General features: G+C 37.4%; 2 protein-coding genes across 11 annotated transcripts in view; one reads left to right on the plus strand and one right to left on the minus strand.

The window, feature by feature from the left end:
- The window catches only part of LOC106157310 (uncharacterized), a 9,061-nt gene extending 4,450 nt beyond the window's left edge, over positions 1 to 4,611 (minus strand). Inside the window, exons 1-2 of one of the 9 annotated variants that reach the window (XM_087011623.1) lie at positions 2,270 to 2,426; positions 602 to 815 (exon numbers count right to left, since the gene is read on the minus strand). In XM_087011623.1, the coding sequence (XP_086867749.1) occupies positions 602 to 815; positions 2,270 to 2,421 (366 nt within the window). In that variant the 5' untranslated portion in view covers positions 2,422 to 2,426. Of the gene's footprint in view, positions 1 to 601; positions 816 to 2,269; positions 2,427 to 2,457; positions 2,857 to 3,889; positions 4,287 to 4,461 lie in introns of those variants that run through there. The other 8 variants (XM_087011612.1, XM_087011659.1, XM_087011657.1 and 5 more) reach the window with 8 other exon arrangements.
- Positions 4,612 to 6,936: 2,325 nt separating this feature from the next.
- Positions 6,937 to 23,597, plus strand: LOC106157332 (uncharacterized). 2 transcript variants are annotated; one of them, XM_086999632.1, is made up of 5 exons: positions 6,937 to 7,234; positions 7,637 to 7,783; positions 8,288 to 8,512; positions 18,653 to 18,862; positions 19,564 to 23,597. In XM_086999632.1, the coding sequence occupies exons 1-5, from the start codon at positions 6,985 to 6,987 to the stop codon at positions 20,046 to 20,048; spliced, it is 1,317 nt and encodes a 438-aa protein (XP_086855758.1). In that variant the 5' UTR covers positions 6,937 to 6,984; the 3' UTR covers positions 20,049 to 23,597. The 2 variants fall into 2 exon arrangements, with proteins under 2 accessions (XP_086855758.1, XP_013388412.2); XM_013532958.3 differs by having other exon boundaries at positions 6,939 to 7,234; positions 8,285 to 8,512.
- The last annotated feature ends 4,053 nt before the right edge of the window (positions 23,598 to 27,650 follow it).

Below are 27,650 nucleotides of genomic sequence, written 5' to 3' on the forward strand. Positions count from 1 at the left end.
AACTTGGAAATCGATAGTGGATTGCGTCTGTGAATCACCTGGAACATTTAAGCTAAATGAGCTAGTTATTTGAATGATTGTAACGATATAAATAATTCAAATACCTTTTAAGGTATACTATCTGCGTTTGAAACCATCCCTATGTCAAATTTTATACGACTACTTCTTCCGTTAATGTGCTAATCTTTCTCAATTCAGACATTAAGAACAATTAAACCCCTGACATAAAAGTACATGATGTCAATATTATCTTCTAAAATGTACAGGAAGACGTGGCAGTCTAAACGTTTGGGAAACAAAAAACTGAACCATCTGAAATGGTATAAACATCGACACCATATGTGCAGAGATGGGACTGGCTACACGGGTTGGAGAAAATTACTGTTTTTTCGAGGAAAATTCGATTTGTCCGGCAAATCCCGGATATAATACCCTTTAAGTAGTATACATATTTTGATGCTTTCTAAACAGCATACTGCACACGCTCGCTCGTAGGCGCACACGCACACACACACAACGAAAAAAGAATTGCAATTATAATTTAAAAACTAGAAGGCAAACACCGAAGAATACTTTTCAGTCTATCAATAACGGTACACACCAATAAGCCTCCCCAAATGCCATGACCAACTTCTCCAAGAAAACTCTTGGTCAGATTATCCACAATGCCCACGATGATACACAAGCTACCAAGAACAAACTGCACCACTGCTATTGCTCGAAATGTTTGGCTTCCGAATCCAGGACGGGCATGGCTTCCCGGTACGACTGGTTGTGTTTTACTCCTCACGGTGGGGGTCATTCTGATTTTTCCACTGAAATGAACATTCATATCATATAGACATATACATATAATTCAATATGAGTGACATACATCCCACAAATGACACTGTTTACTTCTAGTGAGAAACTCTCAATGGTTAGAAATGGCGGCTAACTCTAGTACATGTGACTGACCAAATCTCATTAATGTAATTATAAACCCAAGCTGTAGAATTATAAATTGTTATTGATATAGATAATTTGTTGATACTGAATGAAATAATAGTTATCCCCTGCTAGTAGTCCAGATTTGTTAAGTCAATGCACTTTACTTCCAGTTCAAAGTTATGAATAGTTCCTGGCTTTAGTTTATTTGATACCATGTTTGGTTACGGTTTGTTTTTTTCTCTTTACGGTAACGTTTTTAATAACATTCACTTTCAGATCGGTATAAAACAAAGGTTTTATCCTTAATTCCAGGTATACAGAGCTTAATATTACAATTCCCTGTGTCATATCTCTTTCATCCGACCTCCTTCCTGCTGTGCTATCTGTTTAACCCAAAGATAAAATATGAACTGTATTATTGAGCTGCAATCAATAGCTTGGATCCTGGAGAATGGACTCGGACAGCTTTTGTCAAAACCGTTCTGAATTTAGCCGTGCATTCGCTGTTGCTGCAGTGATGTGTTTATCTACTTTTAAAAATTCATAATTCTCAATATCTGAAATCGTTCGGAAAACAATGTTGCTTCTGGATTCAATTCAATCAGAAAGCATTATGGAACAAGCGATGGCATTCTCGCTAGTCAAATTTACTGACGAAACAAAAAACACATTTATCATTTTGTCTGGAAAAACAGGTAACACTGATGGAAAATCAATAACTTAAAGGGAACCATCTGTAATTTATCAAGCTCATTTTGTTTTGTGACCAGTTGACTACTGAAAATCCTCTAGATGTCATGTGCTTTAATAAACAACTACTTCTTTGAGAAAAAGAGTTGCATTAAAATGGCAATTTTACATATCGTTTCTAGCTTATAGGGAGCCTGAGAAAATGCACTACATTTTTGTAAGAGTTCAAAGTCATGCATTATTTTAATATGATTTGAATACATGTACCATAGCGAGTCAAAAGAATATAATGAAATTAAAGATAAATTAATAATGATAGAAAAAATAGACTTTCGTATATTTTGAAACAGAGGGAATGGACGCCAAAGAAAAAATATTTATATTCAAAACGTTCTTCTCAAATGGCGTTCTTGCGCCGATACCTTATTATAAGTAATGTCTTAGATATTTCACACACACATCCACACACATTTCCACCGTCTACTTATAATGTTATTGGGATGGAAAGTCTGATTCACACCTCTGTTACTGCGCTTTAATCAGTTCAGTGATGGCCTACACACAATGTATTTACAAGAAAAAACAACAAAATGTACATTTCTCACATTTATGTACCTGAACATTAAAGTAATGGATCCGGTATACCTACCTAGCAGCATGACACGAAGGCCAGTCGCTCTCATTGATAGCATTTATCACCATGGTTACATAGCAAAACACATACATGATATCAAATTGGCACATCAACGGAAAGTCGTGCATGTACTGGTTTAGGAATATGCCGTCTAAATACACGTTCATATTCACATGTAAAGTGAGTCTACATAGGACATTTACCTGTACTCCGTGTAGAAGACATTAAGTGCCTATAGGGCCTACACTGATGGTGCCTGTACTTGAGTTATGTCAGCATTGTCTAGTTATATCCTTCTAGGTCCAGCTGTGTACTATACAATAATTGACTTCATGTTGACGTTAATAATTCACTGTCTTCAGTGGACTAAATAAAGAACTGTAAGTCTAGAGTTTAAAGGTACATTTTTAGCTGAGCGTTAATGGATTCCTAGTAACGCATATTAACCACTCCTACTAGTATCTTATTCTACTCAATGAGAGCATTCACATCGTGAAGAGCCTAGGTCCAGTCATAATCCCTAAATGGTCTCTCAATAAATGTCAATGAATGTCATTGAGAGACCATTAAAAGATTACGCGGTTCTCCTTTCATGTAGGTCCGCCATATTTAGGTCTCGGCCTTGCTTGACCTCGGCTCTTCTCGGTGTGAATGCTCTCAAATAAAGTCTACACGCCAAAGGATGAACGGAGTGCAATCACTCGACCAGCCATAAAAGGGCTTTTAACTGCTCCTTCTTCAAATTTTTGTCTAAAATTTGACCTACTTATCTGTCCCGTTTTTAGAAGGCACAAAAGGCAAGCAGAAAATCCGTTCAAATATCATTTTTCGGTTAAATGGAACGATGGATTTTGGTATTTCTCAAAGTTGTACTATATGAAACCATCTGGTGGCATTTAGTCGGCTTTTGTGGCAAAAAAAGACTTCAAATGCATCTTTAAAGGTATGTTGACATAACGACGTGGACGCCGTCCTATCAATCAAATATAAATGGCAGCCCACCTTTTTTCTAATTGAGGAAACTCTAGTCTTACCTCATCGTCCTGTTCCTTTCAAATGCAGATGAAGTTTCTGCACACGCAGGTACAATGCATGACAAACGTATTTAATTTAATACGGCTCCACAAGCTGTTACTCGTGCCAATATCCCTTTTTCATATGTCATTAATGAAATAGCCATATAATAATACTGACAAGATATTGAAGCTCAGGGTCCAATATTCTTCACCACATGTTGCTTTACACATGGTGCGCATTTCAAATGATTTTAATAACTTAAGCGATAATAAATTTATGCATCTTTTTTATATTCTGCCATTTTTTTTTTGTATCTTTTTTTTTTTTTTTTTTTTTTTTTTGTTTGATTGTTTCTATTTAAATTTACGTTAGGTGACAGATCCAAAGATAAAAAGAAATGAATAGACGAATAAAAAAAATGAGGTCAAATCCTATATAATGTTTCGGGAAAAGGGGATAGCCCCCTTCTACCCCCCCCCCCCCCCCCCCCCTTTGTATCTACCTTTAATACTGTCACTAGCTAAAAGCTTTTCACGTGAAACAGTTTCACTAATGCTAGGCATGGATCGTACATGCAAGCCAACTATAGGCCCTATCACTGCAGTTTCGACTACCTACCCGTGAGTCTACATAACCGACTGTGACAGGCACATTTCCTTATTGTACATACCTGTATGTATACGTACTTACGTACTGAGGCAGTTTTGCTAAACTGATCATGAAAGTGTTGATATTGTTATCTTATCGAACGTGCTTGTTTACAATCTAAAAGCAACACACCGCTAAAGGTCGCTGTCTCCATCGCACGTCCACCACCCACCTTCAATATTTTTCAACGGTTACTCTGGCTTCCGTTACTCCCTGGGGTGCATTTCGTTTCAAACGCACCTTTTCGTCTTAATACTAGTGTCAGTGGCCATGGTGGTAAACAGAGAGTAATCAAGAGATCGTATGACAAACCTCGGCCATATCTAATGACACCCTACTCTTTCCCTTACGAGCCTTCTGCCACAGTGCTGACATACCTGAGAAAAATGGGCACCTTTAGCAAATATGGATAACCCAGATGTGCTATTGAAAAGGGTGGGAGTAGGGTAACCTTTAAAATAACAACCAACAATACACAAGAATAAACATGAAGCCTGTCCCCTTTTTGAACTTACACGATGACATAAAATACATAGGCCTACCTTTAAGTACATATGCGTGTAATAGTGTCTCGGCGTTTGTGCCTTAGCAAAGTCTCAGAGCAGTTGCAGAGATCGATACAGGAAAATCTGTACGAGTTTTCTCCGCCGAGACATTTCCTGGAGTCGCTGTGGAGTTACGTTGCTGTGGAGTCGTTGCAGACAGTATATCTAATACGTTCATAATAGCAACATATATTGTTGAAATAGTTTTTGTCTCTCGAGGGATTGGATACTATTATACAGGGAATGTCGGTATAATAGAAGTGATATATAGACATACGAAATATTGAAAATATGGTATCATAAAATTGTAGAATCGAAGGGACCGTTTGTTACAATAGTGGCAGCAGGTTCTATAAACATTGGGGATTTCTTGGAGCGGGGGGAGGGGGGGGGACCGGTACTATTAAAGCAAGGACTTCTATTTTTTAAAGAATTTCAAAACATGCAGAACGATTCTGTTGTATTACCGCATCGATCCTGCAACATATTACATTCAACGCGATTACCGGTGAAGTGATAATGACCCACAATGAGGTTGTTTTTTACCGTTTGCCTGTCTGCATGTTTGTCTGTCTATCTGTCAAAAAAAAGTTGCTGGCAGATTTTGATAAAATTTTCGGAAATTAATTAAACTGGCGGGAGTGGACCTACATGTAGTAAGAAACGATTAGACCTTGGTGGTGATCAATATCATATTTCAAGTTCGGCACTTGACGAGGATCTTGTATGGGACATTCACCTCTGGTTCTATATGTATTAAAGCAGGGAACGCTATTATGGGAAATGCGGTGTAGTAAGAGTAGTATTAGCTAAATGCAGCTGTACTAGAGAAAACTATTTGTCTTTCCCCATTCCCATAAAAAGATTTAATAAAAGCTCGTGTTTTCCCCGTACTTGTAATAAGTCGCTTCCACTCTAGAAGTTGATTGATGGTATACTAATACAACAACCTGAATAGAAGCTCAAGCCTTTTTATTAGAAAATTAGTCTTAATTCTGAGACTAAAATTCCCGGTCGAATTAGATCCAAGATAAATTACTGCGTGTACTATAGTACAATTTAAGGAAACAAACAGACCTGTTTGTCTGAAAGTCTCGAACAATTTTTGAGCTAATTAATGTTTTTTGGGGTGTGCGCTCTGCAAGGCCAAAAGTGTCTAACTGGGCCAACTATTTCGGTCTCCCCCCGTTGTATAATATAATTTAGAAAATTTTCGAGAAATATGAAAAAAGGTCCATGCAGTTGTGTGGTGGCGCCTCTTATGTCTTTATATGTCTCTGATGTCGGGCGCCACTCATGATGGGTGCATCTTATGTCGTTATACACCCAAATAGAGGTGCGTTTCACATGCTGAAGTGTCAAAAAATAAAATTGAATGAATTCAAAGATGTATTCAAATTTTAAACATATATGTGTACAGAACAAAAATCCACGACTGTCTCAATTTAAATTCAAATTTTTATTTTTACCATGTCTTTTACATTACGCAAAGAGCCCTAAATGCAGTGGCGGATTTAGGTGGGGTGTCGGGGGGGGGGGGGGGGGGGGGGGGGGTTCTGACATATCGATAAATGTGGACTCCTTTTCGTATTAATGAAAATCGTCGGAGAAAGCCCAAAGTCAGAGATCACACACTGCACCAAACTTGTCTCTTTCCTGCTAGTTAACATAAAATTTATCCAAACACCAAACTACATGTAGAAATGCCAGAAAAAAATTTTAAAGTCACATTTGCCTATTGGATTTTCTAATTTATATAATACCTATTTGGTTTTCTAAGTTTGATTCCTACTCCTAGCTCATTCCTAGGCTGACCTACACTTTAGCCTGATCTAACCTACACCTAGCCTGGCCTACACGTAACCTACTCCAGGCGTCTTCGTGTCTGTCGGCGTCAAAGAATGATTCGGAACCATATAGGTGCGCTACCCATTGCGCCACCGACGAGGACACAATGACAACTGCATTTCTTGGCTTATTTACCTGTACTCTTTACCTTGAAATTAAAATATTTAAAACACACGTTAACAAAAGACATCCGTACGTCTAAGGTGTGTGTTGAACCCTACACTTTTGGTTTAGGATCCCGACGTCCTTACCACTGTGCCATCATCGACATCACGATTACCGCCTGACGCCCCCCCCCCCCCCCCAAAAAAAAAAAAAAAAAAAAAAAAAAAAAAAAAAAAAAAATCCGCCACTGTATTGTATCGTGATCCTTGTGGATGAATAAAAAGTTTTATTTGTCCAAGCGTGTTATTTTAATATCTTACTATTCCGTTTTTGGTAACGTTAGATGAGGCAGATGTGAGCCTTATTTTTATTGTTATAATGGAAGACGAGAGACATAAAAAGGACTTGACAGTGGGCATAAAGCTGAGTTGAGAATACACGATTCTTGTTGTTTGATCCGACTCTTACAATTTGTCGTTTTTCGCTTTGGTACGGGGCTGTCTTGACTGGTGGCGCTAATTTCTACCCTAGGCATTCGAGGTATGAATTATCACACTATGATTCGCAATGGCGCAGGAGGGGTGGTTGTGCACTGACACGGCTAGCAGAGGGATAGAGCTGACGCAGCGCATTGTGGAAGCTTCACAGGAGGGAGATTTTGATACTATAAAATCCTTGCTAGAGGCAGGTGTGTCGGTGAACGCTGCCGAATACAACAAGACTTTGTTTTATGCCTCTCAGAATTACATGACTCCGCTTCAAATTTGTGCAGAACATGGGTTTTTACAGTGTATTACACTGTTGATAAAGCATGGAGGTAATCACTATATATTTTGCTATACATTTTGCCATATATGATAAAAATGCACTCTCAGTCATCAGACACGTCGCAGACTGCAGTCGGTCACAAACCTGAAAAGTGAAAGTTGTTTCAATATTTCAATACGTACTGCATGTTATCTGTTATTACAGATATACACGAACTGTAATTGCTGCACAATGGGTTATGCAGATCTGTATCAGTATCTGTTTTACACTTATACAATTTAACAAGAATATTCTAAACACATAAAAAACATGGTGTCACCATCATTGTGAAATCACTGAAACGGTATACACTGTACTAGTACATGTAGTGTACAGTACATATGTTGCTGTTATGAAACTTTATCCTGATCACTGTGACAGTAGTAATAGTATTGTCATTATTGAATTACAGCTGCTCTGGATGCCAAAGACCGTTTTGAAGTGACTGCAGTCCACCTTGCTGCAGAGAAAGGGTATTTCCAGTGTTTGAAAGCACTGCTAGATGCTGGGGCGGACTGTAACATTGGGACCAAGTATTCTAGACATGGCTACTACAAAGGTTAGTCTCTTTATATTTTAAAAATGTGACCATTTGTTTTCTCAATAGTATTAAACTCCAAGATGGTCGTATATCTTTATAAAGGAATGAGTGGAAAGGCTGTGAAATATTGCTGAAGGTAAAAGGTTTGTTGACAAGGACACATTGCAAAAACACTGACAGGTGCGATTATAAAGGTGTGATATGCTTTGTTTTATAGAACATAAAAGAAATGAAATTGTTTTTAATATTGGGTTAGAGACAGAAACTAAAAGTCAAATTACACAATACGAAACTTTAGAAGATGGCATGTAACGTATGTGCCAGCATGTTTTTCAATTAATCATGGAGAGTAATGGAGACTTATCAGTCTAACATATTTACACACCTCCTCCTGGTATTGATTGGAAACATTTAAATTGATTGCATTCAGTGAGAATCCCCACAGAGTTGGATCGATCTACGTAGATTGATACCTTCACTGGGAATGAGCACTAATTCTTCCATACTTCTTGTTTTCAGCAGTGCCATATCCTGGGGGAACCACGGCACTACACCTAGCTGCCAAGAACAATCACGTGGAATGTGTCAAGGAGCTCATCCTCAGTGGGGCCGATTTCAATGCGCCAGACCAGCATGGCCGCACCAGCCTGTATATAGCAGCCCACGAAGCCCACGAAGAGTGTGTGCTGGTCCAGCTTAGCTCTGCCCTGGGGAGAGATATCCTCTCTCTGCCGGTCAACATTACAAGTAAGACTGGGTTCCCATAAACTTCGAAGATTCAATCTAACTCAGAGGGGATTCTGGCCAAATTGCATTCAGTTTAAGCGACTTAAATGTCTTTCACACCCACTGAGGATGTAAACTTTTGTGCATGCTTAAACTGAATGCAATTCAGCGAGAATCCCCCGTGGATAGCAGGGGCGGATCCAGAGATATTTTCTGACAGTCTTCTAAATTATCTTTGTTGAACCATCCTCCATTTTTGACCGTCTTCCGACAGAAAAAATTAGATACCCGTCAATGTTAAAATCTGACCGTCTTCCAGAAGACCCAGAAGACGGCCTAAATCCGCCCCTGGATAGATCAATCCCGCTAGTAAGTTGGGGTTATGGAAATGGTCCCTAAGAGGCATTAAAACCTTTGTAGTTTTTGTCCAAAATTAATGAAGTCAGTTTTCATATCATACTGCAGGGATCTTCCTGGATCAAAATCTGGTTGGGCCATTTTGGTCCACTTGGTCAAAAAAAGTGGGCCATTTTTAAAAAAATGTGTGCTGTTAATTATTTAGTAATAATTTATTATATTTCAATGTTTTTATATGATAAAAAAACACTGAAAAAAGGCTTGTTGCTAGTAAATCTTTTAATAAAGAAGAAATTTCCAAGGCATAATAACAAGATTGGTTGTTGTTTGTATACATTTTTTAAACATTCATTAGGTCTGTAAGTTTAAAGACAAAAGGTTAATGGTTGTCCAGTAAATGTGTTATCACTGAAAGTGCACAGCCACTATGGTGACAACAATGACAGATTTTTTTCTCTACATAAAAAAACACAGAAATTAGGTCTCTTAATGTATAGTAAACAATACCCTCTCTTTCATTTTCGCCATTTAACAATGGCAGTGCGAAAAATTTTCACTCGATAATCTGTTTCTAAGAGGTGATGTAACACAATTTTGAGAGCTAAATGCTCTTTCACAGTCAGCTGTATGAACTGGATGGGAGAGGGCATGGGCTGCAATCTTAACAAGATTATGGAAGCCCTGGCTGTGATATTGCATCAGAATGTTCCAAAGAGAGATCAAGGAGTGTCTATGTGTGGATACTTCTTAACCTCCCAACACAGGCATCAGTTTCAACCTGAAAATGAAAATAATAAGTGGCATTGGATGAACAAAGCATAGCTCAGGGAAATGTTGAAAAGAACCAAGGACGTAGTCACGTTTATTATTATTATTGTTAAATGCAAATATATCCAAAGAAAAAACTGAGTAATACCAACTTACCATTTGCAAAAAAAAAAAAAAAAAAAAAAAAAAAAAAAAAAAAAAAAAAAAAAAAAAACATCATGATATATTACAAACTTAGGATGACTGCATTGACAAGATTGAATTATTTCATATAATTTATCACCTTAACAACTCCAATTTCCAGATCCTTGCATTGAAAAATTTGGTTAAGTGTAATGACAGGACGTAGAACATCTAGCATGCCATGACTCATCATAATGAACATCTCAGTGGCCACCTTCTTTTTCATACCAGAAGACTTTTGCAGATGTAGTGACAAAGTATGTAATAAGTGATCCCAGAGTGTGCACTATGGCATCTACAGCACTTTAGTAGCAGCCTGCTCGGTGCACAAGGCAAGTCTGTGAGCTGAGCAGTGAGTGCTGGACAAGTGTGGGTTAACCTTTAAAAACTGACCATAAAGGCCTTCCTTGTGACCTGTCATGACACTGGCACCATCAGTGCCCAGTGCTGTAACCTTACTAAATTCAATTCCCTGGGGTTGCCAAATGATTTTTGATTTCAAGAGAAATCCCCTTCCCTGTCCCATAGGATATATGAATATCCTTCCAGAAGAAAGTTTTTGGTGTCAAAGTTACTGGGTCTACTACTGGTGGTGCACTAAAATATCTGTGCTTTTGTCGCACATTATTGACAATGTTGGAGATGTTTGGACTTGTTTTGTTACATTTTCTTCTATTACTGCAGAAACTGATTTAAGAAGATCTGTTGCAGTTTTGTAACTGCTGTAATTGGTTTTCTCATTCACTCAGAGCAGATCAATATTTGGTACATTTAAATTTTGAAGTAGATTTATGAGATTGGTGTATTTTGAAAGGGGGATGCACTCCTGACTCAGCCAAAACACTGCCTTCATGCCTTTTTAGTCGCTGTCTCAAAATTTTGTTATTCTTTAGGCACCTTTAATTTGTAAATACAGAAAATAAGAAAAACTAGAAAGTATACAAAATGAAAGTAAAAATATTGATTCATTCCCATCTCAGTTCTGGTATAGATATCATACATGTAAACATTTACAATCTTATCAAATTGAAGTAGTCTAGGCTGCCTAGCTAATGGTTAATGAGTAGACTAAGTCATATAAGTTAATTGACTGAGTTAATCTTGAAAATTTTATTTTACCTGAACGGCATGTTGGTGATCCCTGTGAGTAACGTGTCTGATCAGGGAACTCGTGCGAAATGAGGGTGTCATTATGACGCCAAAAGCAAGGGCATTTTTCTTTTCTTGGACACTGCAACTGTCAAACCACATAATAAGCCATGTGTATGATGTCAACCATTTTTGTTGAAAGGATCTGCTAGCCTTAACTCCAGCACTAGTTTCAGGTTGTGGCTCCCTGGCAGCGCTAGTCTGATTCTCAGCTTCGCAATGTTCATCTAGAGTTTCAGCATTGGTACCAGTATCATTTTTTTTTCCCAAAAATTCAGCATTGTCTGAGTTAGTTTTTTATTAGATGCCATCACATGCTTAAGAACGTATTTCGCACTCTCACACTAAGGGACACCAAAAATGCCGCTTATCTCATTTTATCTGTCAAAGATTTTAAGTGACTAAATTCAAAAACTCAACTAAAACCCGATATTTAAAAGCACAGCCCTTACAGCATTGCTATGCGTACTTCAAGCAACACCATGATGTACGTAAGTCTTTACTACGAAAATAAAAGTGTCTGCTATTTGTATGCGCCAGTATGGCGCAGGTTAAAATTTTACTTGCGCCTTTGAGAAAAAGCCCACACATTAGGTGCAATTGCATGGCCCAGGATTATCCCTGATACTGTGAAATAAAAAGTAAATTATTTCTAAAGTCTAAAGAGACTAGACAAGATTTCTACTTGTGAGACATAGTGATTGACCCTACATCAAAGGGCCTTGATGCCACGTTTGACTTGGCAATGTGAGCACTTAAAGTAAAAATGTTATTGTACTAGTAGATGGTGGGCGTGGGCAGGGGGAGGGAGGGTTTTTTTTTTCAACATTTTTACACAAGAGAAAATGATTCAATTATTTCACTTATGAGTAACTCAGTTGTTATTTAAATAATATTCAAACTCTAAGCATATATTGTAGTGTATGATTGAGCTAGTAAGAAGTAGAAGAATCGCGTGGTTTATTGATTTTCCAAGTGGTACATATATGAAGGTAACCACTTGTGGTAAAGAACTGGGACCAAAAAAAGAAGCGTTTTTACATATTTTCAATTTCAGAAGCAATGCATTTTATGAGAAAATTAATTTTGGTCTTTTAAGCCTTGAATCATGTATATCCTGGGTCATTTCATATCAACTCACCCAGCAAGGGTACCCTCCATCAAGAAACTTGCTGGTTTTTATATATGTAACAGTATTAAATGGTTCTTGTTGTTTTCTAACAAAATAAGCATTTGAATTACTACTACATCCTCCCCCTACATAAAACCTGGTCCTACAGCTTTCAGGAAAAAGATACTGATTTAAATCTTGTGCACAAAATAATAACAATAATTCCGTCTCCTCCAAATAAATCCTCAGGTACTGGCTTTAAAAAGGCTTTGGCTAGAGATCTTGTTAATGGGGCCCAAAACTGAGGAGCTGTCACTGTCTGAATCTGAAGCACAAGAAGTACTGGATATCAGACGGGACAGGAGAATTATATTTTTGCCTGTTTTCTTTGAGCTGGTTTGGGTCTATAGATGGGGAAACTGGTAAAGATATCAGAGGCATAAGCATATTCTGATGTATTTTTTTCTGACCCCTTACCAACCTCTGGTTTTACCACAAAAACTGGTGTGTCAGAATTCAGTTGGTTTGTTACTAAGAACACCTCTGGTCTCCACCTATCGGCCAAATTGTTTTTACCCTTTAGACTAACATTTCTTTCTAATTCACCTACTGAAACACCAGTATACTTCTCTTTATGATTGTGGTTTCCTTTTTGTCGGGTTTGAGCTTTTTTAATTTGTTGAGATGCAGAGTCATGCGTGAGTCAGTTTCTTTCTAAGTTGGGATACATATTCCGGATATGACGAGGATGGGGTGGACTCATTAGGGTTTTGAAATAGAAGGTCAACAGCTAGTCTCAGATGTCTGCCGAACATTAGAAAAAATGGAGAGAAACCAGTTGTTTTGTTTTTTCATGCAGTTGTACGCATGGACCAATTTTCCAGTCGTGTTTTTCATCGGGGGTTTTTTAATTTGTTGAGATGCAGAGTCATGCGTGAGTCAGTTTCTTTCTAAGTTGGGATACATATTCCGGATATGACGAGGATGGGGTGGACTCATTAGGGTTTTGAAATAGAAGGTCAACAGCTAGTCTCAGATGTCTGCCGAACATTAGAAAAAATGGAGAGAAACCAGTTGTTTTGTTTTTTCATGCAGTTGTACGCATGGACCAATTTTCCAGTCGTGTTTTTCATCGGGGGTTAAGTGTACCTATACATACTGAGCATTGACCTGTTAAATCTTTCTACTTGTCCATTCCCCCTAGGGTGACATTACATTATATGTATTTTCAAGGTAACATTTTATTGTACACAATCTACAAATGAATATTTAACCAAATCTATATCTAGTAGATGGTACAAAAATCTAACCCATGACACTTCAGATGAGAAGTACATCTTGCAAATTTTCCTGTAGCCATCCTGCGCAATAATATTTGATTTGCCAGGGACAGGGATGTTAATTTTGCAAAGTATATCAGTTTCAGGCACCCAGGCTGCAGATGTCTGACCGAGCTGGCCAGAGAAAGTTCCGAGTGGGTCCTGGAGGATAGAGACAATTAACTGTTCTACGTGGTTCACTTTTTCAACAAAAAACATCTATCATTTTCCATCATATACACCTCAACAATGTCACGTGTGAACTGATAGATTTTGACTTGTACTATGACAAGTTTAGTCAGAAGTTTCCAGTGGACTCCTCATCCTCAGCTGTAGGTTTCTAAGCAATGAAACTAGTTGATTGTGGTTCAAAATAATGGCAACTTCTGGTTCTAGGTAATGTATGCCCAGATTTAAGTAATTGGGACAGTTCACTGCCAACATTATCTATTTCTTCTTTGGAGACAAAATAAAATTGGTTGGTTGTTATATTTTCTTTACAGAAGGTAAACATAGATGACAGTATGAGGATCTGATAGGAAGTTGGTATCTATAGTCTAGCATGTTCTGTTAATCTTTTTATTATTCCTCCAATACAATCACAAGGGGATTTGCCATGGCTTGTTGCAGGCATCTATTCCAAAATCAGATTTGTGGTGGCATATGTTTAAAAGACCTTTAAGTTCCTGTACTGTCTGTCACAATTATCAGAAAAGTACTCTTCTTTGCTGATAAAGGGCATATTAGATAATAATAATCTTTATTGGAGAATCGCAACCCGAAGGTTGAAGTTATACAATTTATGACCAATACAATTTATTAGCTCTAATGATGTTTAAGAGTTCCCTTTGGACTGCATGTATACACAAAGCAGGTATCGTGATCTAAATCATCAGACAGATCCAGAGCAGAAACAATGATTTTTGTTGAGTACTTCCGCTTTGCTTGTAATACACAACAGCAGGGTGGAAAGAACAGTACTTATTGCTTTGACCACTGGAAAGACTGAAACTTATCTTGAATCACATATGGTTTTCTGCAAAGTCTGCAAGAATTAAAGCTTGGTCATCTTCAAGGCCTTTGAATCTTTTCTCTTCATCTTTTTTCCTTCGTTGAAGATACTTAGCTTGACATCTGGCAATATAGGAATAAGCAGTGAAGACATCGAAGGTGTCAACAAGCAAATCAATATCTTTGTCAACTGACAAAGTTTGTGTAATAAATTTTCGATAGTCATGTCATCATCTTTGTCACTGAGTACCGTCAGACGTCTAGCGTATCTGAGGGGAAAAATGCCCAGACCATTATCACTTCTGCAACATACTAGTCCTTTCCAGTCTCTAACCTTGATTTTTCTTCATTTTCCTAGAAGGATACAGGTTACAACTTGCTCAATGGTCCTTGGTAGAAGTATTTTACCAGCCAGTCTTAATTCTTTTCTGGCATAGCCAGGATTCCGTTGAAACTCTTTAACTCACAAGCTTGCCTTTCAGGTGCTCAGACACCCCAAAGTAATTGGTAGCATATCCTCTGGTCCAAGATTCTAGTGTCAGGGTGACAATCTGAATTTTTTCCTTTGTTTAAATATACTGCAGCTCTCAGCTTACTTTGATTTCATGTCTTTATTGGTCTGTCAAGGTGTTGGGCTTTTGTTTTTATATCCAGATTTACTGCGAGAGTGCTGTCAGTTACCCAACAGCAATTGCAAGTAATCCTTGAAACTTACTGCATTGCCAAGTTTCCTTTGAGCATAAAAAAGTTAAATGTTCTTATTCCCGCACGAAAACGCAGTAGATGCTCCAGCGCAGTAGACTACTGCAATCATACTGCAAATATGCCTCAAATCTGCTTCGCATTGGGAGCTAATTAGTATATTTGAAACATGCTTCTATCATGCTGCTAATCTACTGCATTAATGCTCCTCCTCTGTACAACCCTATGTAATTTTTGAAGTAGAATTGCAGTAGGCTATACTGCATTTCTACTGCAAATATGCTCCACACCACTACTGCGTTAATGCTTCTTTGCTACTTCGATACTACTGCATTTTTGTGCGGGTTGTTCAACGCCACTTATTCATCATCTTAAATAAAATAAATGAAAAAAAATAATTGTGAAGTATGAACCGTTAATTGTTTTTGTCATAAATTCATTTTAATGGCAGTTTCTTTTTATCAGTGTTAATGCAAAATTCTGTTCACATGCAGTCTCTGAAAGGGTTTCTGTCATTGATGTTCTCAGGGGTGAACCCGAGGAACTCCTCCCGTCTCCATCAATGTCCAAAAATGGATTGGACAGGTTCTTGGGTTTCCCCCTAAGTGCTGGATTGATGCCAGTGGCATTGAAACTATGTGGTATCATTTCCTAGGGAATCTGTGACCATGCGTCGTTTGTCCATTCAAGCACTTGTTCCTCGGAAGCTGTTTGCACCTTGTCTATCCCCCCAGCCTTGTTGATGGCTTCTACGTTACTCCACATCCTCTCTGACCACAACCTCCATAAATGTCCCTTGAACGGCTTGTTCAGGGACACGTCCAGAGGCTGGGCCAGAGAGGTACATCCTCCCGGGATGATGGCTGCTGTGGCATTGGCCCATCTCAATTCTTTATTAACCATGACGGTTGTCTGCGTTGAGAAGGAGTCCATAATCAGCAAGGCAGAGCGTCTCTCCGTAAACGGTCTAAGAACTTCCTTTATCCACAAAAGCATCACCTCCTTCTTCATCCACCCAGGGGGATTGGCAGTTACGACCCATCCAGGAGGAGCAGTTACGTCCGGGTCTCTCTTCCCTAAAATGAGATTGGAAGAATTTAATAAACATGTGAAATGTCACATTTTTACCTGAAAGGTTTCAGCTAATGTTGCAGGATAAAATGGTTTAATCTCAATGCTAGCTGAGCTTCTATAGAATTTAAGAATATGTTACATAACATTATGTAAAAAATCAATGGTGATCACCAGGTGGTGGTATGTTTTTGTTGTTTGATAACATGCATTAATTTTTACTACTTTGTTTGATGGTAAGATCAAACGTATATTTATATTACCTTTAAAAATTATCATAGATGGCAATTTACGGCCGTATCCTTCTGTGGTTGGCCAAGGAATTAGTTCTATTCAGTATTTTTAAAATGATCTTTTGATTTTTAATTTTACATTTCAAACCTTAGTTTTCTAACATTGTACAAGCTATTTGTAGGTCATCTGTCAAACCTTGCAAGTATTTCACATTTGAAATTCTTTTATCTTGTTTTAGATTCTTAATAAAGGAGTTTTCCACCAGGGGCCAATTCCATAAAAGCATTCTAAGCCCTAGTTGGTTGCTAAACTTCATTCTATCTCTAGTTGCATACTTGCTCTATTCCATAAAACCATTTTAAGCCTAGTATAGTTCTAAGTTTCATGTTAAAGTAGGTCTGGGTATCTTCTAAATCACTAGTATCATTCTAACTCATTTCTCCTCGTACCTCCGAGGTGTAAGGATGGCCAGAAGAATTTTTGAAATTGTGGAACTCCGCAGAGCAATGCAGCAGGAACGAGTGTTTTGGGATAGAAGGAATCCATTTGATGATGTGGAACTTGTAAAAAGATACAGATTTTTCCAGAGACAGGCTGATAACTGACATTGTCAAAAATGACATTACCCAGCATACCAGAAAAAATCATGCCTTATTACCTTATTACAGTTAAATGGACACAGAGCATATGCATTACTTATACAAAATATATTCTAAACTTTTTTCTTGCTTGAGAGAATGAAATGAGAAAGAACATTGGATTTAATGTTTTGACAGGAGATTTAATGTTTTAGGCAAGTGTCCTACAATTAACATTTAGAATTATTTTACAGACAGTGGATAAATGGTATTGCTCACAAACTGAAATACACTGGTGATGAATGGTCAGTGTCATCTTTATGTGTGCTGGCATTAAGTTCAATTTCCAATTTCAATTTTTTTAGTTTTAACTTCAGATTCTCTTGCTGAATTAATTTACATGAGAATCTGAAGTCAGTTTGGAGAATTTTGTCTTCCAAGTCTTCCAAAGATCTCGACACATTAGGAAACTTTGCCTTGTGCTGATTCAGTATGCTTTCCCAAGCTTTATTTTTCCTAGCATTGGTGTTAGCATCCTTGTGTTGACTATCTATTGTATCCTTAAATTCTTCATAGCATTCGGCTATGAAGAGATATTCTTGTGTCGAATAAGTCGGTTTTCGTTGTCTCTTCCCTGAAGCTGAAGATGCCATTTTCTGTATAGGACTTTTATAGAATACATGCGAATGCCTTGACCAGTACTTCCCTCAGCCTGCACTCAGTTGTTTGGCGAAACTGACCCAGTGGTTTTGTGGTTTTCCTATGAAGACACCATTCTAGCCAAAATTAAGCAGCTAGTAAGAATGGTTCTTAGTATGGTTTTATGGAATAGAAATTAGTTGATTGCTAACAAGTATACATCTAGGGATTTTGAATCATTTTAAGGCCTAGTATCATGCTAAGTTAGAATGCTTTTATGGAATTGGCCCCAGGTGGTTATTTCCAAATCTAGTCTTAAGAATATGTCTAGCCTAAGTGCAGCCTTCAAGACTGCCAACAAGAACACAGTTTTTAATGGCTGCTTTAGCAGGACTTGATGCAAATTGTAGTAAAAGAGATAGCTTCATTGAAGAATCACTGATTTTACTATCAATAATTTCATCAAATACTAATAAAGGAGTAATATTTTGACGAGTTTCTGTGGTAAATGTTAATTTCTGCTCTTTGTATTGACAAAATGTTCAACATCTGATTATCTAAACTACTTTCCTTTTGTTCCTTGCTGCTAACTATGCCTTTCAAGAATGCCTTTCAAAATTTTCTTCCACGCCTTGTACCAGCTTTCACTTTCATTTAAATCATGCACATTGTCCAGTTCTTCTTGGAAAGCAGCGAAAACCTCTCTCAATACGTTTATTGTCCCCTCTACACCATGGGCGTCGTCCTCTGTGACAGCTAGCTCTACTTCTCTGATCTTCCTTGCAGTTCTTCAATTGAGGGTTGCCCCCCATGAATCAAAGTTTGTTTCACTGCCTGGGGAATTCTGTTTTTCTGTTTCCAGCCCCACATCACAGCTTAACAAATAAGGTTGGGAAGCTTTTCACATTACTCATGCATACCTTTTACAGATCTGTTGTAGTAGGCTACAACAATATGTAACAATTAAGTTTCTTGGCAGAGGGTTCCCTCATTGGATGAGTTGATATGGAATAACCCTAGGTCTTATTATTGCTTACAGAGGAAACTCCACTGCATGAGTGTGTTCGCCATGGTCAGCGGAGAGCTGTGAGGGAGCTACTGAAGCATGGGTCAGATGTCAACCACAAGAACAATGCTGGCTTCACACCACTGCACCTGGCAGTACAGGTGACCAGCTTTAACTTTGAGTTGTTACAAGACATCGTCACCATGGGCTACAATGTTAACCTGGATATCAGAGATGGAAATGGTAAGTGTCATATATGTGATAGATACAATACTAGTCGCTGAGCTGTATGTGAAATATAACGAGTGTATTGGCGAGCCGCAGGCGAGACAATACACGAGTAATTTTCACATGCAGCTCGGCGACAAGTGTTGTATCTGGCTTAAACCACGGCCTCTGATTGGCTACTACACTAGTAGTGCAACTGACCGTGGAACGCACTCGTGCATGACGTGCTTGTATGTCGAATACAAGAGTGTTTTGTTCTACGTGCTAGCCGTGGTTTAAGTTCACTAATACCATGGCTGGCGCTTCAAAAATACAATAATTACGCTTGTGTTTGGCAAGCATCCTTGCCTCAATTTCATACACTAAGGTGCATTTGTCTTATTGACAATGTTCAAAGTACCAGCCATGGTATACATTAGTTACAACTACATGTTGTCCACTTTATGCAACATGCAAAAGTGTAATTATATCCAGGTGCAACCGACTCATGTTGTAACTAGTACAGATATGTTTATACCATCAAAATAAGTGTATACACTTTAGCAAACCAATGCTTAGCACTTATTTTTACACCAATGTTGTTCAACATCTGATTGTCTAAATGTTGTGTAATTTTAAAGAGTCTCATTTTAGTTTTAAACGCTGATACCTGAAGCAGCTCTTTCAAATAAAGGTAACTACCGATTTTTAAAAAAAATGATGACCTTTCTTTACAGGTGTGACTGCTCTTGAACACGTCTCCCTCAATGACAAATTTGTCCGCCAGCCTGAAGTGGCCGCCTTCTTGGTAGCATACGGTGCTAACTGGAAAAAGCTACGCTCCAAACAACTAACTCTGCTCCAGCAAGAGCTTCTGACTAAATACACAGACCGCGTTCTTCTCCATGCCATGGCGGACAGTGCTGCATCGTTACCAACTGTCGAATCTCTGGATCTGGATACCCTCACAGCTCGCGGTGGCATGATCCGTCCGCACATGCCAAGGTTAGCATTTTCCGAGGAGAAACTAGAGTGGTACAAGAACTTGAGCAGAAACCCAAGAACACTGCAACATAACTGTCGTTGTGCAATAAGGTCGGCAATGGGAATGAAGAGACTGAAACATATTGCCATCTTGCCTCTCCCACAGTCACTGAGGGATTATTTGTTTTTGAATATCCACCAGCATTTAGCCAGTTTAGAAGGGGCTAATGGGGTCTAAACTTTATCAGTCTAAGACTAACATTTATTATGTAAATACTTTGATTTCTTATTTTTATCTCCGCCAACAAAGGAGAATTGTGTTTTCTCTGGCAAAGTTTTTTTTTTTTTTTTTTTTTTTTTTTTTTTTTTTTTTTTTTTTTTATTAGTGGACAAAATCACTCTCATTTAAGTTCTTCACAAATTTTGATGAAATTTGGAGGGATAAGAGGGATTGGCAGCTATTCCAGAGGGAAGAAGGGATTAAGATTTCAAGTGAACCAGGGTCTGGTAGGGTTTTATTGTACCACCAGCATAGGCGCTGGCGGTACACATGGTTTTAGTCCCGACCCGTATGTTCCGCCGGCTCCGCCGGCTCCTGCGGCTCCGCCGGCTCCGCCGGCTCCTGCGGCTCCGCCGCCAAGTCACCGTTACCGCTTCTCCTCCTAGACGGTACGGGCCTCCATACCCATCTCTTGGATTTAGGTCACCTATAATCTCAACTCGTTCCACGTAAAATTTGGGCTTTGTCGGTATTGGGGTCTAGGTGTGGCACTCATTGCAATGCACCCTTGTCCAAAAATGGCAAAATTAAATGCTAATTATCTCCCCTACGGAAGGAATTATGGGAAAAATTTCTACAGACAGCTTTCCAAAAGTCATATGTGTAGATTTCAAATATGCCCTTGGATTTGACCTTTGACCTTTATTTCAAGGTCAAACGGGCCAAAATTTTCAAAAAAAAAAAATTTTTGCCGAAAAAAAAATTATTTGCGGTCTTATTCAGCCACCACACAGACTTAACTAATAATATTAATGGAAAGTGTTACCCTTCGGGTCATCTTTCATCTCCGTGAATTTGGGGTCAATCGGTGCATTTTCACGGGAGTAGCGGCCATAAGATATCGAAACTGAAAACTGTCTCTAATTCGGGAACCGTTAATGCTAGACACCCATTCTTTTTTGCATTTTGTAGAGCATGTAAAGCCTAACACTGTAGGTGGTCTCCGTTTTTTTGTATTCCATACGGTTTTCGAGTTACGCTGTATCAAAAAGTACATATTGGTGGTGAAAGCAAAATGTGCAGTACGGTAATGGATAATAAATTTTGAACTCCGGAAAAATAAAACATAAGGCTTGGCAAAGCAGACAACTTGTGGTCAAAAATGACATTATTTCATCAAATTTGAACATCTGGAACTTCAGAGCACCTCCCATTTCAAGAATTTTGACCAAAATGACCTTTTCTTTATTTTAATTAATTTTTTCTGTACGAAATTTATGGCACATTATGGTAACTCCAAAATTATAACATTTAGTCCCTTATATCTCCAAAACTGGCAGAGATAGGTCCATAGTTACTATTGAACTTGAATAGGAAGTCATATATTGGCAATCTAAATGTGACCTTAAAATTGACCTTTGACCTACTTTTCACCATGAACTGAACTTTGCAAATTTTGCCTCCCTTTTATCTCCAAAACTGGCAGAGATAGGTCCATAGTTACTATTGAAGTTGAATAGGAAGTCATATACTGGCAATCTAAAGGTGACCTTAAAATTGGCCTTTGACCTACTTTTCACCATGAACTGAACTTTGCAAATTTTGCTTCCCTTTTATCTCCAAAACTGGCAGAGATAGGTCCATAGTTTCTATTGAACTTGAATAGGAAGTCATATACTGGCAATCTACATGTGACCTTAAAATTAACCTTTGACCTACTTTTCACCATGAACTGAACTTTGCAAATTTTGCTTCCCTTTTATCTCCAAAACTGGCAGAGATAGGTCCATAGTCTCTGTTGAACTTGAATAGGAAGTCATATACTGGCAATCTACATGTGACCTTAAAATTGACCTTTGACCTACTTTTCACCATGAACTGAATTTTGCAAATTTTGATTCCCTTTTATCTCCAAAGTTACGCTGTATCAAAAAGTACATATTGGTGGTGAAAGCAAAATGTGCAGTACGGCAATGGATAATAAATTATGAACTCCGGAAAAATAAAACATAAGGCTTGGCAAAGCAGACAACTTGTGGTCAAAAATGACATTATTTCATCAAATTTGAACATCTGGAACTTCAGAGCACCTCCCATTTCAAGAATTTTGACCAAAATGACCTTTTCTTTATTTTAATTAATTTTCTCTGTAGGAAATTTATGGCACATTATGGTAACTCCAAAATTATACCATTTGGTCCCTTTTATCTCCAAAACTGGCAGAGATAGGTCCATAGTCTCTATTGAACTTGAATAGGAAGTCATATACTGGCAATCTACATGTGACCTTAAAATTGACCTTTGACCTACTTTTCACCATGAACTGAACTTTGCAAATTTTGCTTCCCTTTTATCTCCAAAACTGGCAGAGATAGGTCCATAGTCTCTATTGAAATTGAATAGGAAGTCATATACTGGCAATCTAAAAGTGACCTTAAAATTGACCTTTGACCTACTTTTCACCATGAACTGAACTTTGCAAATTTTCCTTCCCCTTTATCTCCAAAACTGGCAGAGATAGGTCCATAGTTACTATTGAACGTGAATAGGAAGTCATATACTGGCAATCTAAGTGTGACCTTGAAATTGACCTTTGACCTACTTATTATCATGAACTGAACTCTGCTAATTTCTTTCTCTTTGAACTCCAAACCTGGCAGAGATAGGCCCATAGTTACTATTGAAGTTGAATAGGAAGTCATATACTGGCAATTTACTGTGACCTTGGAATTGACCTTTGACCTACCTTACGATGAACTTAACTTTGATTGTACCATTTTTAGTTATATATATATTGTTTGCATATTTTGAAAATTCTTGTTGATTGCATTTTTACAGCTTGTCAAGCACAAGACTGGTGGCTGTGTTCCTTATTTTGTATATGTGGGGGTCTATACGAATGCGCTTGCTCCAGCTGGTGGTACAATATTCGGAGGCGGTATCGCCTCTCTGATCCTCTAGTTATTATTTTTTTTTTTTTCTTGTAGGATGTAAAATGTACACTCTAGTTACTTTGTTAAATAGTGGCAAACATTTGCAAGTCCATGAGACATAGAGGCAGCTTGTTGTGATTTGGTGCTAAATTCAGAGTGATATCCAGTGTAGTTATTGCAGGTGCTACAATGGTTATGTACTTGTGCAGTGTAGGTAGTATGTTACAAACCTAAGATTTATTATTTATCAGATGAGAGTAATGTCTGTGAATGTATAAAAGCAATGAAGAAAAATACTAAGCAAGATTTTTAAGTTAAGCAGAATTTTCAGGCTGAGGTCTTTGTAAAATATTTAATGTAAATATGGAAAAAGATGTACAGTAGCAGTAATGTACTTCGTATTATCCATGAATGATCCTAATATACACATTTGTAAAAATGAATAAATGTTTATTTTTGTAGTATTGAATGTTTTGCAGAGTGTGATACTTCTGTTCATATTGTGGAATTTGGTCCCATTCCTTATTTTACACATTTTTAAGTCAAGGCAATTTTATTTTTGTGTCACACCAAACTTATTCTTTATATAATACAAGAAAACGCGTAAAATAAAGCTGTTTGTTAAATTCCCTCATCAAGTGTCAGTCTCTTTGTTTCACCTGGTTTTGAAAATCTGTAATTGGATACAATAAGAAATTTTATTTCTTTTCAAATTTTTATTTCCTATTTTTATTTTCCATATGTTGGCCAAGTGATTGCAGGATTTATTATTATTTTGAAATTTAGGGCAATTCGAAGAAAATTCTTGGAGCACAAGCATATGTAGTATGTTTGTACAGTGTGACGAAGTTAGAAGTTTGTTACGTATGCCCCTATTCCCCAAATCTAGGTATCTGAATGTTATATGTTTAGGGTTAATTTCTATAATATTTTGTGGCATTAAATCCTTAAATTAGACCAATGGCAAACAGGCCATCTCTCTGCGGATTAAAGGGGGCCCCTTCAATCAGCTATAGGCTCGAGGAGCCTGGAAACCCCCTTCCCTCCCATTCCTAAAGTTAGTGTTTAGTTTCCAGTTTCGTTTTTCAAAAATGAACCTGGCAACTAGAAACTAGTTTTGTTTTTCAAAAACTTTTCTGACGCTGAGAAACCAAAATTGGGAGCTGGACTGGACGGAGGAAGAGCCGTCGGGCGATTAGCGTCAACAGCAAACAGGTAACATGCCCCGAATATTCCTAAAAAAAAACGTTATTTTCTCCTACCAGTGTTCAAAATGTAGCTATACCCGTCTCTACACATGTCGTCGATGTTTTATCCATTTCTAATCAAACACTAAAACGATACGCTGAGCACCGAATGCAACAGATAAGATCAGTTCTGTTCCCCTCCAGATGGCGCCAAAGTACGGTTTGGTTTGTCAAACCTGGCAAAAACTGCTCAGATTACGGCATGCAGTTGACCATATAAGGATATAGCCAGTGACCTACATAATTCCATTTTACTTTGGGGTGTGTAAGGGTCTGAAGCTTAATTTAATAAATTAATCTAGTGTATTTTGAAATATGCGGGACACAAAAGCTTACTGTGCATTACTATTTTAGTGCATTGTATATCAAATTTTGTCTGCCAAATTATGGTTACTGCTAAATACAAGGGGCGGTCACTCAGCTCTTCTTGCTTCCTACCCCCATAGATCATTTGAAACCTGAACCTTTGGAAGAGATGTCACTTCTTCAGTTCTGAGTGACCAGGGTGTGGATCCGAGGCGGTCAGGATACAAGTATATGGATATTTCAGTTTTAACCGATTCAACGAAACGTTCTAAGACAATGGATTTAGGTATTTGTCGATAAGTTATCTTTGATGCATTTAAAAAATGGGTTCGACGCCTACATTTTGAATACTGGATTTTGCCATCCACCAAAATTTTCCTGGCGTGATGTTTTGTGTCTTCCGTGCCTCCTTCATTTCATTACGTACCTCAAGATAGTGAAAATTGCATGTTTTAACATACACAGAATTTTTAACTACACCGGTAGAATTAGTAGTGGCAGTAAAGTTTTCCATGTGAAATGGTCAAGATGGGAAAATTTCCGTGGAATGGCTCTTTTAGATTTTGGGCTAATGAAATTTAGTGAGTGGTTTTTAATCAAATTGTGTGTCATAATTATAGTGCAGTAAAATAATCTCAGTCGAAAACTAAAGAACAGGGTAAAAGTTTAGTGATAAACTTCAATTTCTAATTTTGTCATGTTTTCACAAATAATACCATAAATTTAATGTTTCGATCTATTGAAGTATGTGACCTAGTTAATAGTTACACTGCTTTCTGCGCGACTGACTATGAAAGCAGCCATTTTCAAGGCATAGTGGGCGAATTGCAAGTAGTGTTTGGACGTAATTTTGATATTTCTCATTTATGGCTAATGCCAATATCGCGTTGTCAAATCAAAACGCTCTGTCCAAAGCAATTTGCCATGATTTTTTACCTCCAAAATTTAAAGCCTTTTGTAAAACAATCAAAACGCAGCATAATTAACACTGTGTAGTCATTAGTAACAAAACTTTTATTTCGCCAAGGAATAAAACCGCCTCTTATGCCTTGAAATATCTTTTACTATAATTATAAGTCTGCGCTTTCCTCCGTGACGTTTGTAAAACTATTTGCGGTATTCTTCAGCAAGGCAGCAAGTTGTCACTTGACGTTTATTTCAATGCAAATGCTTTGTAGAGAAATAAATCATACTGAAGCAGTCTTAACTTATTGATCTTATAAACAATTCATAATTTAGTCTATTTCTAGAATTGTTTAATGCTTAGTTGAAAAAATTCTATCAAAAGACTAAAAAATTCTCATATTTTTTTTTTATTTTCTGAATTGCAAGCATTTTACTTGTCACTCGAAACTTAGCATTTACAGTATTTTCACTAGCTTCAAATTCCTGGAATTAAATTCCTAATTTTGAAGGCATGCAATGCTACTTAAAAGTTTAATAAAGCAAAAAAAAAAGAAAAAAAAATCTGGAAATTTGGGCGATTTTCCCTTTAGATTTACTTTATCCAGAAACCGTTTCGAAAACTACTATCTGAAACCTGTATGGGGTTAAAAATTTTATAATTCTATGGCCACGTGTGAAATTCACAAGTCTTTATCTCCATAGCGAGGGTGACTCAAAATCTAGCTACTTGAAACTCGTATTTGTATAATCTTTCAAAGTTTGAAAACTTGCTGTCGTGTTGAGCGAAAACTGTCATTTTAACGGACCACAATCTATCATTTTGTTCAAGTAGTGGAGAATATTAAGTTCACACATATAAGACTTTTTTCTAATTTGTGAAAATTGTATGTAGTCGCAAAGTGATTTGGCTGATACAACTATATGTTCTCTTATGAGAAAAATATATATGTTAAGAAAGGTAAAACCATTTGCTAAAAATTTTTGGACTTTAAAATATAAATGTAAGGAGGTGTAAGTAATACCATGATTTGCCCCTCCATTTTGCGTAGGTTTGATAATTACAGATGTTACAATTGCTCAAATGCTTTTTTTTTTCAATAATCAGTGTCTCTAGGGGTTGTTTTTTCACATTCCCCATTGAAGTGTATCTCTTGTAGTGTATGAACGTATTGCTTGCTGTTAAATGTAGGAATTTATTTCACAAATGGCTTGTGACAATTTTTGAAAAATATAGTAAAAATGTGTTTATCCTTCCAAGCAATAACTGTTGGAATTTTATGTCGTATCAATTGTAGAAAAAAGCCATATTCTGAAAAAAATTACAGCACCTTGTGATCAAAATGAAACGAAAACAATGGCAGATACATGGTATTTTGAAAGGGTGTCACATTTTGAAATTCTTGGTAATTTGGAGTATTTTTATGACTTTTAAAATTGTGATATCAGAGTGAGTCTCTTTTGATTTTTCCCTCGGTGGTGTGGGGTGAGACAGATAATAGAGCTGCCGTTGTTTTTGTTAAAAAGGAAATTTAAAAAATCTGATTGTCAATTTTATCTGAAATAACTTGTTTAATATTATAACAAGCTCAAACATTAGTCAAGTAGTTCATTAGATAGTTTATTTATCAAATCAAACTTGAGTGGGTCTTAATGCAGAGATCAATATTTTTCAGATATCTGAATAGTCAAAACTTATTGTGATTAAAATATTTTTAAAAAATCTTTAACAAGTGGATGTTTGAAAATATAAGAATACATCAATGTCAGTTTATTTTGTTCCAAATAAAATACTTTTACAATTATATGCCAAGTGACTTAGCGTTTTCATTGGCTCGGTGAAACTCTAGGGATGGGGGTTCGATTCAAGTACTTGGAACATAGTAAATACTTTTCCAGAAGGGCTTTTAAGAATTCACTTTAGTTACTATAAAAGAAAAGTCTACCAGGGGTGGGTGGGCGGGAACACTTGGGAGAGTGGATAGCACGCGCGACTCGGTCCCAGCAAGACTTGGGTTCGAAACCTGGCGCTTCTAGGTCCCAGCAAATTACCTTTTGCAAAAAAAATCATAACGAGTAATTTAAACTCCAACAAATGGGTCCTACGACTATATGAGAAACCAGAAGAGCCCCTGGCTCAGTAGATAAGACGGCAGAATAGTAACCAGGAGAATCGTGGTTCGAGGTGAGCTGGGAATAATGATATTACTTTTGCAAGTTTTGAACAAAGT

This window comes from Lingula anatina, chromosome 1 (genome assembly GCF_051362555.1).
Source record: "Lingula anatina isolate TDL-2025a chromosome 1, LinAna3.0, whole genome shotgun sequence".
In the NCBI taxonomy this organism is placed as follows: Eukaryota; Metazoa; Brachiopoda; class Lingulata; order Lingulida; family Lingulidae; genus Lingula; species Lingula anatina.

Coding starts and splice junctions, on each gene's coding strand:
- LOC106157332 (XM_013532958.3), top strand. CDS start 6,985: ATGGCGCAGGAGGGGTGGTTGTGCACTGACACGGCTAGCAGAGGGATA. Junction 7,784..8,284: donor TAGACATGGCTACTACAAAG/GTTAGTCTCTTT, acceptor TCTTGTTTTCAG/CAGTGCCATATCCTGGGGGA. Junction 8,513..18,652: donor TCTGCCGGTCAACATTACAA/GTAAGACTGGGT, acceptor TATTGCTTACAG/AGGAAACTCCACTGCATGAG.